At 37.6% G+C, this 14,672-nt stretch overlaps 1 protein-coding gene across 1 annotated transcript in view; it reads right to left on the bottom strand.

Moving 5' to 3' along the window:
* Positions 1-14,672, bottom strand: part of MAN1A2 (mannosidase alpha class 1A member 2) — a 164,119-nt gene that overhangs the window by 109,523 nt on the left and 39,924 nt on the right. The window contains exon 2 of the mRNA XM_082834021.1: positions 3,335-3,590. Coding sequence (XP_082690147.1) covers positions 3,335-3,590 — 256 coding nt within the window. The remainder of the gene's footprint in view (positions 1-3,334; positions 3,591-14,672) is intronic.

The following is a 14,672-nucleotide window of genomic DNA, read 5'->3' on the forward strand; positions in this document are numbered from 1 at the left end:
CTCAGCCATACTTGGTATTCCCAAAGTCTAGATCTTCCCTAATTCATCCATCCAAAAGTAAACTTTTGGTCTTCTTTTAGGGAAGGGAAGACAGCAACTAGGATGCTTAGGCTAGAGAACTAGGGATCTAAGGGTTAAGAGCTCCTTTAAAAACTTTCAAATAATCCTTTTCCAGCTCTATTTTATACCCCTGCCTTCAGAGGTAAATGGTGTTTCTAATTCTTGATACTTTCAGATATTCTGCAGGTATTCACATCACCTTGCCTCTTGTTAGCTTCTTCCCCTGCAGGCTTAGATCCCAACTTTCTCTGCTTACTAAGTCAGTTACCATAATGTTTAACAGGAGCCTACACAGGGATTCTTAATATGTTTTATGTTAATTTACAAGAACCCTGGATAATATTGTATGCTCTATAGGATTCACTTAGCAGGTCTGGGTTGTCCAAACCCTGCACATCCTCAAAAAAGGTCTGGCCTGTACCAGGCTCCTGGAAAATAACCTCTAAACCTTTATTATCCTGCCTGTTAAGAGTATCTTTGTTTACCTGAAGTCTTGGGCCATGTCAGATAGTTTATGCTAAAACGTGATTTACAGTGGGGACCTTGAACCACACGGTATCAGCATGACCCCTGGAGGGGCTGAAGAACTAAGATTAGCCAACCCTACATAATGAACTCTTGATAAACAATCTGGACACCAAGGCTGGGGTGAACTTCCCTGGCTGGCAATACATTGTGCACATTGCCACAAATCATTTCTGGAAGAATTAAGCGCTGTCCGTATCATTCCACTGGGAGAGGACAACTAGGAGTTTGTACCTGGTCTCTACTGGACTTCGTCCTATGTGCCTTTTCTATTGATTTTAATCTGTACATTTTCAGCTGAATACACCAAAACCATGAATGCAACAGTTTTGCTAAGTTCTGTGAGTACTCCCAGTGAATCACTGAGCCTGTGGGTGGTCTCGGGTCCTCTCAACACCCACTGTTACCTATCTGAATTATTATGTACATCAGACAGTATTTCAATAAATTCTAATGACATCTTAAAAAAAGGGTCAGGCATCTGAAAAGAAATGTATCAAAGTCCTCAACACTGTCCAAAGAAAGTGCCTCAAGCAGCCTGAGTATAAAACACAGAATCCAAAGGTGAGGTAAAATCAGAGGACATATTTTATACCAATTCATAAGGCCACGCTTAAAATACCTGCAAATCTTCCATATTCATTACTAGAATATATCCAAATAGATATCTATTTGAACTAAACTTATTGTCTTATTTTATGATGAACAATAGATTTGAAATATTGTTGATGCTATTACACTCTAACGAAGTCTTTTTCTTCATAAGCAGTACAACTACAAACTCCACCCAGAATTAGGAGTTCTAATTAACAAAGTTCTACTAAAATATTCACCAGATTTCCTCTCCCTCTGGTACTCTCTTTATCTCCAAATAACTCCTAGAATAACAAATTGACAGACTTCTGAGACCAAAAGAAATTTCAAAAAAATTGAAATCAATCCTTCCCTACTCTTCAATCCATTGAGACTCTTTGGAAGGATGTGTTCTTAATCTGCAGTATAGTTAAGTGGTATCACAACGGGTTCCTTGAAAGATGGCAGACATAATGCTAACTCTTCAGAAACATGTTTATGAGAAGATTTACATAATATCTAGCAGAGTTCCGAGTAACTAAACACTTAAGAAATTTCTTATTAAATGATAAATTGTTATGGATATACTCTACATTATTTATAAAATACTGAACATCAAAAGATCTCTGAACACAGGGTGAGTAATGTAACTATCCAAACAACATTATATCAAAAATTTTAAGTATTCTATAATTATAATCGATATTAAGAGAGTTGTAGCTCTTACTGCCAACTTGCAAACTGAACTACAATTTTGACCTCAAAACAAACAATCAAAGTATGACACCATAGATGGTACAAATACAGATAGATATTGGGTTGGGTGGCCAAAAGATTCATTCAGTTTTTTCTGTAAGATGGCTCTAGTAGCACTTAGTTGTCTTTAACTTCATTCCAAACAATTTTATTAGATTGTATTGTGACAGACCTCATATCAGTGTGCATTAAAAAACAAAACAAAACTGGTGAATTTTCGTGCAGCCATTTTAATATTGAAGATGGAAGAAATAAAGCAACATTTGGGGCATATTATGCTTTATTATTTCAAGAAAAGTAAAAACGCAACTAAAACGCAAAAAAAGATGTGCGCAGTGTATGGAGAAGGTGCTGTGACTGATCAAACGTGTCAAAAGTGGTTTGTGAAGTTTCATGGAGATTTCTCGCTGGATGATGCTCCATGGTCAGGTAGACCAGTTGAAGTTAATGGCAATCAAATCGGAGACACTGAGAACAATCAATGTTATACCACACAGGAGACAGCCGACATACTCAAAATACCCAAATCAGGCACTGAAAATCATTTGCACCAGCTTGGTCATGTTCATCACTTTGATGTCTAGGTTCCACATAAGTTAAGCAAAAATAAAACTTCTTGACCATATTTCCGCATAGTAATTCTCTACTTAAACATAATGAAAATGTTCTGTTTTGAAAACTAATTGTGATGGGTGATGAAAAGTGGATACTGTACAGTAACGTGGAATGGAAGAGATCACGGGACAAGCAAAATGAACCACCACCAACCACACCAAAGGCCGGTCTTCATCCAAAGAATGTGATGTTGTGTATATGGCGGGGTTCAAAGAGAGTCCTCTATTATGAGCTCCCTCCGGAAAACCAAACGATTAATTCCAACAAGTACTGCTCCCAATTTGACCAACTGAAAGCAGCACTCGACAAAAAGCATCCAGAATTAGTCAACAGAAAATGCATAGTCTTCAATCAGGATAACCTAAGACCACATGCTTCTTTGATGACCAGGCAAAAACTGTTACAGCTTGGCTGGGAAGTTCTGATTCATCCACCGTATTCACCAGACATTGCACCTTCCGATTTCCATGTATTTAACTCTTTACACAATTCTCTTAATGGAAAAAATTTCAATTCCCCGTAAGACTGTAAAAGGCACCTAGAACAGTTCTTTGCTCAAAAAGATAAAAAGCTTTGGGAAGATGGAATTATGAAGTTGCCTGAAAAATGGCAGAAGGTAATGGAATAAAATGGTGAATACATTGTCCAATAAAGTTCTTGGTGAAAATGAAAAATGTGTCTTTTTTTTTTTTACTTAAAAACCAAAGGAACCTTTGGCCAGCCCGATAGATAGATAGATAGACAGATAGACAGACAGACATATCCATATCCATAACACCCCGTATCACAAATCTCAGCTTATTACCTCTTTAATTTTTTCCCTTTTCTCTCTTAGGTCATTATCTTCTGGGTCTCCACCATGTGTTCCTATAAGGTTTGGTATAGGAACTGCTGGCAGTGGCTTTTTCTCTTTTGTCTTCATTTCTTGGACTACCTTATTTTTCTCTGTCTGTATTTCTGCTCGGATTTCCTCTCTTGACTTTTTTAATTTTTCTTTTGCTTCTTCCAGGGCCTTCTCATGATCAGCTCGAATTTTATTTCTCAAACGTTCTTCTTCTTCCCTATAAGAAGAGGAGAAAAATAAACATAAAACTTAAAGTTTCCTCCACCAAATCCTGATAGTTGTTTTCTGCTCCTGCCATTAATAAGAATGATCCATGGGCTTCCCTGGTGGCGCAGTGGTTGGGGGTCTGCCTGCCGATGCAGGGGACACGGGTTCGTGCCCTGGTCTGGGAGGGTCCCACATGCCGCGGAGCGGCTGGGCCCGTGAGCCATGGCCGCTGGGCCTGCGCGTCCGGAGCCTGTGCTCCGCAACGGGAGAGGCCGCAGCAGTGAGAGGTCCGTGTACCACAAAAAAAAAAAAAAAAAAAAAAAAAAAAGAATGATCCGTGAGAGAGACTTGGATCTACCTGCCTGAAGAAGAGGATAAATATATCTTAGTATGAGAAAGAAAATGAGCTCTAGATGCTGAAGAGCAACCACCTCACACAGTGGAGAAAAAGGGAACCTAGAAAGTTACAATTTAAGGGCCAAGTAAAAACAGAAAATAGCAATCAATAACTTATTAGTAGACACATGAGGAAAAAAAAAAGAGAGAGAGAGAAAAGAGAGACCAGTGAAAAACTAGATGGGGGAGACAAAATAAAAAATAGAAGTAAGTATCAAGAGGGGACCAAATAATAAACAACAAGGTCCTACAGTATAGCACAGGGAACTATATTCAATATCCTATAATAAACCGTAATGGAAAACAATATGAAGAATATATATATATGTATAAGTGAATCACTTTGCTGTAAACCAGAAACTAACACAACATTGTAAATCAACTACACTTCAATTAAAAATAAAGAAAAAAGCCTAAGTAAATAAATAAGAGCATTTCATAAACTGATGTGAAGAGGGGACAAAATATAAACATAGGGTCAAAGAAAGAGAGAGAAGCAGGAAAGATAAGAGGATGGGAAATTTTTTATTTGTTAAATATACATCATACACTTCTAAAATTTTGGAAATTCCATCGAACTTACAACACAATGGTCCAACTGATGTGAGCATGACCACTTAAAATTCTCTTGAGCCCTTGTTAAAAATACAGATTCCAATTTAGCAGGTCTGTATGAGACCCATGAATTTGTATTATTAAGAGCGCCTTTGATGATTCTGGTGTGCATACAGGTTTGGAAACCACTACTGCAGTAGATACCTACTAGGTTTCTACCCAGCGCTGAATCTTTTCTCCACCTCCACCCCAATCCACGTGAATGAATACAGGAGTGGTAGTTACTATTTTCCAAACCATCCAGTGATGACTACTCTAAGGGGGTCACCAAAGTTACCTCTCTAGAAATTGAATTCAAACTCTGGACTTAACAACATTGCTGGTGAGATTGTAAAACAGTACAGCTACTTTGGAAAAGTTTAGCAGTTTCTTTAAAAACTAAACGTAACTATCACAGAATCCTGCAATTGCCCTGGACATTTATCCCAGAGAAATTAAGGCTTATGTTCATACAAAAACCTATACACAAGCCAGTTACAAAAAGACAAATACTATATGATTCCAATTATATGAGATTCTTAGGGTAGTCAAAATTATGGAGACAGAAAGTAGAATGGTGGTTGCAAGAGGCTGGGGGAAAAGAAAAAATAGGAAGTTATTGTTTAATGGGTGCAGAGTTTCAGTTTAGCAAGATGAAAAGAGTTCTGGAGATGGATAGTGGTGACGGTTGCACAACAATATAAATGTATTTAATACCATTGCACTGTACAAGTAAAAATAGTTAAGATGGTAAATTTTATGTTATGCGTATTTTACCACAATTTCAAAAATTGGGGGCGGGAATCCTATACAAAAATGTTTATAGCAGCTTTACTCATAACAGGCAAAAACTGGAAGCAACCCTTATGTCTTTCAACAAGTAAATGGTTAAGTAAACCACTGTTTATACTGTGGTATAGCCACACTATGGGAATACTACTCAGCAATAAAAAGAAACTATTTGTAAACACAACTTGAATGCATTTCAAAGGTATTATGTCAGTGAAAGGAGACAGTCTCAAAAGTTACATTTTACTTGACATTCTCAAAAAGACAAAAATAGAAGGATGATGACTATATTAGTGGATGACACAAGTTATGGATAAGGGGAGAGGTTAACTATAAGAGAATAATACAGGACAGTTTTTCTGGATTATAGCATTGTTATATATCCTATTTCAGTGGTTACACAAATGTGAACATGTGCTGAAAGTCACAGAACTGTATATCAAGAGAGAAAAAAAATCAATTCACAGCCTAGTACTTAAAATAAAATGTTAAATGTTTAGAGAAAAAGAAAATTGGATACCTTGCTGTGAAAAGGGGCTGATGAGGAAAACAGAGAAAAGAGGAGGAATCACAGCAGAGCCAGAGAGTCAGGGACAAACAAGGTCATTCGGGTAGCAAGAAAAAGTCCATAGGGCCTGCAGACAGACTGGCTATGAAAAAAGTATGGCACAGAGGAGCCAAGGTTGGCCCCAGTGTGCATCCAAGGGTAATCCTGGGCTGATCTGTTCAGGAGACTCAGGCAGATGAGGGCAGCAGCAGCAGACAGGTGCTGAATAAAGTCTTAGATAAGACAACCAAAGTAAATACAGGCAGGTACCACCCAATTGCCTTCCAATCCCCCTCCCCCTCCTTACCAACAGAAAACATTGTGCCTAGGCCTAGAGAATAGATCCAAGAAGAATCATTTTGTAGTTGGGAAAAAAGTACTTGAAGTAGAAGTACTTAAGCAAAAAGTTAGGAGACAAGGATTCCAGTCCCAGCTCTGCTCCAAACTCACCCAGCAACCTGGCACAAATCACTCAAAAACCTCTAACACCAGTACTTTCTTCAATAAAAATAGGAAAACAAATAATACTCTCCTAATACACTTGGCTACACTTATCCAAGGTAAGTACAAGTATTTAACAAAACTGTAATTTTCTATACAAACATAAACCATTAATTATATCAAATCCTCCAATCTCTGTTTCAAAATACAAGTGAATGCAGTAATCCCCACAACTTACCAAAAAATGCACTTTATTCCTGCTTTTCCTTTCTTCCTTAAGAACATCTTTCCACAATAATCATTTAGTAGCACCATGAGTTTTCTTTCTCGTTTTTTCCCCTATATATCTCAAATTTTTATTTTGATCTCTTTTCAAGGAGCTCCTCAAATTTTGCTTTAGTGCCCAAATTTCTAGATTTTAAATTACACCAGCTGGATCAAATGTTCTGGATGTTTATTTTCACCTGAATGATCTTTGTTTTACTTATGTGTTTTTAAGATTTTTTTTTAACTTTGATATCTTCAACAGATAATCATGTTGAACTTCCATTTGCAAATGTCTCTTGCTTTTCATCAGTGCCTTATATCTTTCTATGTAGTAAAGAATTTGGTCTTGCCCAAAGAGAAGTCTGGCCTTGTCCTCAGCTTCTGGGAGGTAATCTGTCAAACTTCATAGAAGTGTCCTTGTTTATGGTGGGTGCTGGCCACACCAGATTTTAGGATGGGGTTGGCCACATCCCATAGTCCTAGGGTGGGGGCTGGCCATGCTAAAAAAATCCAACTATACCACTTAGGGTAAGGGTTTTGGGTCACAAAGTATGAGCCAACATGGAGACTGAGTTCAACTACATGGGAAATCAATTAATCATGCCTTGAAAACTCTGGACGCCAAAGCTCATGTGAGCTTAGGTGGGTGGCAACACATACTGTCACACACTGATGCTGGGAGAGTAATGTCCTGACTTTAAAAGAAGAGGACACCAAAAGCTCCACATTTGGAACCTTCCTAGAATTTACCCTATGTGCTTCTTTCCCTTGGCTGATTTTAAACTCCATCCTTTCTCTGTAATCTATAATCCTTTCATGAGTGTGATAACTTTCAGTGAGTTTTGTGAGTCCTAGCAAATTATCAAACCTGAGGGTGGCTTTGGGAGTCCCCTGAAATTTCAGGTGGTATCCGAAGTAAGGGTGGTCTTGTGGAGGACTGTGCCCTCAAACTTTGCAGTCTGGCTAACTCTGGGTACCATCCAAGGCTTCCAAAAAAAAATCTAATCTTAAATCTACAGGTTCTCATGAGATTTGAAATTACTTTTTCAATTATATCCTATGCGTAATAGTTAAATCACTTTTTGATATCCCATAAGTAATATTAGGTTTGGGGTTTTTTTTTAGTTGTTGTTGTTGTCTCGTTTTGTTTTGTTTTTGTTTTTTCCTTCCACACACCCTTGATCCTTGAAAATCAGAGGCAAATGACAAAACTAATAATTGTTTTTGGGTTAGATATACCAGGCACTGACTTAGTCAACTACTTATATTATCTTATTTAATCCTCATACCAATTTATGAGGCACCTTATATTTAACACTGTTCTCCATCTTATTAGGAAAACACTAAAGCACAAAGAGAAAAAGGAATTTGCTCAGGGTCACAGAGCTAGTTAAGTAGAGAGCCTGGGTACAAACAGGTGCATTTTGACTTCTTAAACTAGGCAAATACTGCCTTTCACACAAAAGATGAATTTTATTTAAGAGATTGTCTCTACTGTGTAGACACTGATACCATTCTCTCAATATCTTGCTCCCTTCCTCCTTAGTCTTAGAGCCATCAATTTTTAGCTAAGCATATGCTCCTGCAAAATAAAAATTCTATTTTTCAGCTTCCTTAATAGAAACTGCCCTATAGATCAGAAACAGACTTCTACTTTGCTTCAGCTTAAGCCACTATTATTTTGTGATTTTTATGGCTGGTGAATGACCTAGTCTTTACTGAGCCACTCTCCTCCCTAGATGTCCTCTTTCCCTGAGACTCTAGTTAGTATCTAAGGGCTGATCTGCCAGAAATAAACTAACCAAGTAATAGATTTCCTTCTCCAATTAGAGTGTTTAAATAAATCATGTTTGGAAACATTCTGAAAGACAAATACAACCCTAGATTACAGAAGAACAGATAAAATTACATTGAAATCTTGTTTGGCAAAGATTTAGGTGAATATACATTTCCCTTTTATATTCACTACATCCTTCTTTACTAGAGTTTTACTCTTCACCTACAAACATGAAGTCTCATCCACCCTTAAAAAATTAAATAAAAACTTCCTTCAAAACTGCCTCCAGCTCCACCTTCATTGGTGTCCCCCCTCCTTCCTTTTACCACCATACTTTTCAGAGTACTACATTTGCTGTTTCCACTTTCTCTAACCTCACATCTCTTCTACCCACCACAGTTAAAAACTGATAGCTAAGTTTTTCCTTCCTTTGAATTCCCTGTTTCTCACACCTGCCTTTCCAACAAGCCTCTAATTATTGGCTTTACAATCATCGATGAACCCCCAAAATGTTGTATTCCATCCTCATTTCTGTTCTTACTCTATATACCTTCCTATTCAACATCATCCAGCTGTATTTTCTCAACTATTATATCAAATATTTATAGTCAGCCTTTTCCACGTTACTAAGTACTCCAGATCCAAATTTCTAATATCGTGAAAGACACTTGCCAAACCCCTCTAATTTAACATGCGCAAAACAGAACTGAATGATTACCATGGAAAAAGGACAATCACAGGCTAAGCTCATTCATGAACACAGATTTTTTTTTTAATATTAGCAAAATTATCAGTAACATTTAAAAAATAGAAAAAAAAATTCATCATAACTAATTGGACTTATCCCAGAAGTGAGAATAGTTTAACATCAGAAAATTCTATCCACATAACCTACCTATTATTAAAGAAAAATTGTACAAAGTAAAAACAGAAAAGTGACAAAATTCAACACCCTTTTTTTTTTTTTTTTTTTTTTTTGCGGTACACGGGCCTCGCACTGTTGTGGCCTCTCCCGTTGCAGAGCACAGGATCTGGACGTACAGGCTCAGCGGCCATGGCTCACAGGCCCAGCCGCTCCACGGCATGTGGGATCTTCCCGGACCGGGGCACGAACCCGTGTCCCCTGCATCGGCAGGCGGACTCTCAACCACTGCGCCACCAGGGAAGCCCTCAACACCCATTCTTAAAACTCTACAGCAAAGGAGAAAAAGAGAACTTCAATCTAATAAAAGATATCTTCCAATACCTACAGCAAATATCATTCTTCATAGTGAAACTTTAGAAGTGTTTCCTTCAAAATGAGAGAAACAAATAAGGATCCTCACTATCACACTTCTGTTTGATTGTACTTCTAGCCAGGAAAGTAAAACAAGAGATGAAAGTAAGATTAAAATATAAGAAAAAAATTAAAGTTCCAAAAAATAATGCCTTCTATGACAGATAACATGCTTTTTATATAGAAAATCCAAAGAATCTACAAATTATTATAAATAAAAGTACAACAAGGAAGGGAAAGAAACTATCTAACAGACAGAAGGTACTCAGTAATTTCCTTCTCTTCCTACTCATTGGGTCTCATCTTTCTAGACCCCAAGCATTTAAACTTCCTTTGATAACATACTTTCCTCATATTGATAGAAACACTTTTTACATCAGCTTTCATTCACATCCATTACTTCATTGCTAAGATTTCCAGGCCCTGTTCTTTGACCTAGATTTAAGAAACATGAGAGCCCTTAAAGACTTTGGCATATATTAACTACCCTCAACCATTATAAGGGAATTTTACTAAATTGACTCTTACTAATCTCCAAATTCTATGAAAACTCACCAAAGCCCCTATGAAGTGACTTTTTAAAAAGTGCTGAATAAATCAACAATGTAATTCTATCTTTTATAAGATAAAAGACAATGCCCATACAATGGTCCTTGTTTTTAATAACAATGTTAGATACTAAATAACCTTTCAAACACCCTAAATTTTAATAACACCCTAAAGATATTTCAGAGGATCCAGGAAAGCACAACAAAAATAGTTGAAACAGTTATGTAAATAGCTACTTATGTACAAGTATAGGCCAAGAATAGTTTTAGGAAACAACTATAGGAGAGTGAGCAACCAGTACAGAAAATACTCAAATAACAGTATTCTACAGAGCTCAGTGGCAAGTGCCTAAAGGAATTAAGCCCTTCCAAAGAGAAATGTCACTCCTTCAATGTCATGAGTAACTCTTTAAACTCAAAGTAACCAAGAGGTATCAACCATTATAAGGGAGTTGTTCACAAATGCAGTCTAAGATGATTTGCAACAGCAAATTAATATATCCCATTTGCACAGAATAACACTGTCATATAAATAACAAAGACCTTTCTGAATGTTACCCTTTTAAGCAAAATCATGTATTCTTCTGGTGTACTGATTTATAGTTAAGAACCAAACAACACAAATTCTATCACACCTGGGCTCACAAATTCTGTAAGAGTGAATCCCATTCTTAAGAAAACATGTTAATAGAAAAGTCCAACTGTTTCTCAATACGAGTAATTGTCAGCTACCTGAAAGAGGATGAAAGCAATTCAAGGTGAAGCACAGAGAAATTCACTGACCCTCAGCTTCTACACCAAATCCAATTACTCTGGTCATGTAGCTCCCACAAAACACCAACTTCTTTAGTGTTCCCACTTTAATAAAGCAGCTGATGAACCATCAGCACAAACTCACTGTCTCCATCTTAAATTTAGTTAGATACAGGTCATTTATGTGGCTATTAACAGATTTTATTTACATAAAGAGCTGTTACAGATTAATCTAACTTGGGTTTTAGGGGAATTTAGTTTGAATTAATGTTAATTTCAGGTTAGTTATCAGTCACTGAATTAACTTCAGCCTAACTCAATGATAATCAACAAATATTTACCAAATGTGAGTGGCACTGAGCTAGATGCAGGGAATATAAGAAAAATAAGACACATTATTTGCCCACAAGAGTTCACAATCTAATAAATATGTAAACAAAATAAGCACCAAACAGGAAGATCACAGCAGAGGAAGTAAATAACTACAGGTGAGGTACCAGGGGACCATAGGTTAGATAGAAGAGGTGTCTAACAGCATAGGCATATTCTAATAAGCACACGAAAACAGATTTACATAGGAAATAGCATAGGAACATATAGCATAGGAACAAAACAGATTTACATAGGAAATAGCAAATCTGAAAACAGATTTACATAGGAAATAGCATTAGAAAACCATGATCTTCAAATAGAAATTAAAAGGAGAAAATAGAAAAAAACAAGTTTGCCAGGAAGATCAAGAAAATAAGGGCATACTAAGTAGAGAAGGAATAGTGTACAAAGATATGGAAGAAGCAACACAATACACCAGTTAGGAAATAAGTTGGTATGGCCACTAGGGTATATAGTATGCAGGGTGGAGAAGGGTGCAGTAGCATAGAATAGACTGGGCATAATAAGGAAGACAGAGAAGACAAAAGCTCAATCATGAACAGAGCTTGTGTTGCAACCTGAGGACAAAAGCAAACCATTAAAGTACTTCTAATTGAAAATGGCACACCTGTACTTAAATCTTCAGAAAAACACCTCCTCAGGATTGACCTGGGAGAGGAGGTAGAAAGCGAGATACAAAGCTGGCAGTACGAAAGGGAGTTAGGTGATCATAGCAGCCACCCAGGCAAAAAATGACCAAAAACTAATAAAATCCATCTAGCGTAGATATGGAGAAGCATCAAATATCAGCGACCTTAGAAAGTCAAGAATAGTAAGTTTAGGTAAATGATTAAACATGAAAGGGAAAAGAAGTTAAGGATGATAGGTTTTCACTATAGTGACTAAATAGAAAGGAGTACCATTAACTAGACAGAGCCTAGAGGACAGGTGACTTGGAATAAAGGGAAAGAGTAAGAAAGAATTATTAACTACGGTTTTTAGACACGCTAAGTTTAAAAGGTCAGCAAAGCACAGGTTAACACAGGTTAAGACGTCCAGGTCTGAAGACTTGGATTTGGAAATCATCAACCTACTGGAGGCAGCTAATGCTCCAACCTAACTGTTCACTTATATGGGTGAATTTTATGGTATATAAAGAAAACTTCAATAAAGATGTTTATTAAAAAGCGGGAGCAGGGGCTTCCCTGGTGGCACAGTGGTTGAGAGTCCGCCTGCCAATGCAGGGGACACGGGTTCGTGCCCCAGTCCGGGAAGATCCCACATGCCGCGGAGCGGCTGGGCCCGTAAGCCGTGGCCGCTGAGCCTGCGCGTCCGGAGCCTGTGCTCTGCAACGGGAGAGGCCACAACAGTGAGAGGCCCGCGTACCACAAAAAAAAAAAAAAAAAAAAAAAAAGAACGGTTAGAAGGAAAGTCATAGTATTAACCAATCTATATTAGGAAAGAAAAACGATCTCACATGAAGGACCTCAAGTTCTAACCTAAGAAAACAGAAAAAGAGAAAATTAAACCTAAAATAAGCAGAATAAAGGAAATAATAAAGATAGAAGTGAAAAAATAGAAAACAGAAGATTGAGAAAAAGCAATAAAAAAGCTGGTTCTTTGAGATTAAAAAAATTGATTAATTCTGACAATACTAATAAGAGGGGGAGGGGGAGAAAAGCCACAAATCACAATAACACAATGAAAGAAGCATAACCACAATCCTACAAATATTAAAATGATAGTAAATGAGTATCACTAAAACGTTACACCAAAATTTCAATGATTTATACACCTTGTTAGAAATAAAAAAATACTCAAGTAAATTTAAGAAGACCTAGATTAACTAAATAGCCTATATCTATTAAAGGAACAGAATGTGTAGTCAAAAACTTTTCCACAAAGAAAATTCCAGTTCAGACGGTTTCACTGGTGAATTCTACCAAATATTTAGGGAAGAATTAGTATCAGTTTTACAGAAACTCAGAAAATTGAAGAGGGAATACTTTCAACTCACCTCTTAAGGGCAACATTACTCTGATATCAGAACCAGACAAAAAAAATAATAAATTAATGAAAAAACAGAAATGGGGGCTTCCCTGGTGGCGCAGTGGTTGGGAGTCCGCCTGCCGATGCAGGGGACACGGGTTCGTGCCCCGGTCCGGGAAGATCCCACATGCCGCGGAGCAGCTGGGCCCGTGAGCCATGGCCGCTGAGCCTGCGCATCCGGAGCCTGTGTTCCACAACGGGAGAGGCCACAGCAGTGAGAGGCCCGTGTACAAAAAAAAAAAAAAAAAACAGAAATAGTGTTTTCCCAACACCATTTATTGAAGACACTATTCTTTCCCCACTGAACATTCTTGGCTCCCTTGTCAAATATTAGCTGGGCTCTCAATTCTGTTCCACTGGTCTATGTATCTATTTTTATGTCAGGACCATCTTGTTTTAATTAGTATAGCCTGGTAGTATAGTTTGAAGCAAGAAGTGTGATGCATCTAGCTTTGTTATTCTTTCTCAGGATTGCTGTGTTTATTCAAGATCTTTTGTGGTTCCATACTAATTTCAGAATTGTTTTTTCTAGTTCTGTGGAAAATGCCATTGGAATTTTGATAGAGGTTGCACTGAATCTATAGATGGTTTGGAGGGTGTATGGAAATTTTAACAATATTAATTCTTCCAATCCAAGAACATGGGATATCTTCCATTTATTTGCATCTTCTCCAACTTCCTTCATCAAAGTCTTATTGCTTTCAGTGTACATATTTTATACCTCCTTGGTTAAATTTATTCCTAAACATCTTATTGTCTTTGATGCTACTTGTGAATGTGACTGCTTTATTTCTTTTTCAAATAGTTTGTTGTTGCTGTATAAAAACATTAACAGGGGCTTCCCTCGTGGCACAGTGGTTGAGAGTCCACCTGCCCATGCAGGGGACACGGTTCGTGCCCCAGTCCAGGAAGATCCCACATGCCGCAGAGCGGCTAGGCCCGTGAGCCATGGCCACTGAGCCTGTGCGTCTGGAGCCTGTGCTCCACAACAGGAGAGGCCACAACAGTGAGAGGCCCGCGTACCGCAAAAAAACAAAAACAAAAACATAACAGATTTCTGTATGTTGATTTTACACCCTGCCTGCAACTTTACTGAATTCATTTATTAGTTTAACAGTTTTTTGGTGGAGTCTATCTGCAAACAAAGACATTTTACTTCTTCCTTTCCAATTTGGATGTCTTTTATTTCTTTATCTTGCCTGACTGCTCTGGCTACAACTGTCACTATATGTTGAAGAGGAATGGTGAAAGTGCGCGTACCTGTCTTGTTTGTGATTTTAGAG

This window comes from Leucopleurus acutus (assembly GCF_964270905.1).
Source record: "Leucopleurus acutus genome assembly, chromosome: 2".
Lineage (NCBI taxonomy): Eukaryota > Metazoa > Chordata > Mammalia > Artiodactyla > Delphinidae > Leucopleurus > Leucopleurus acutus.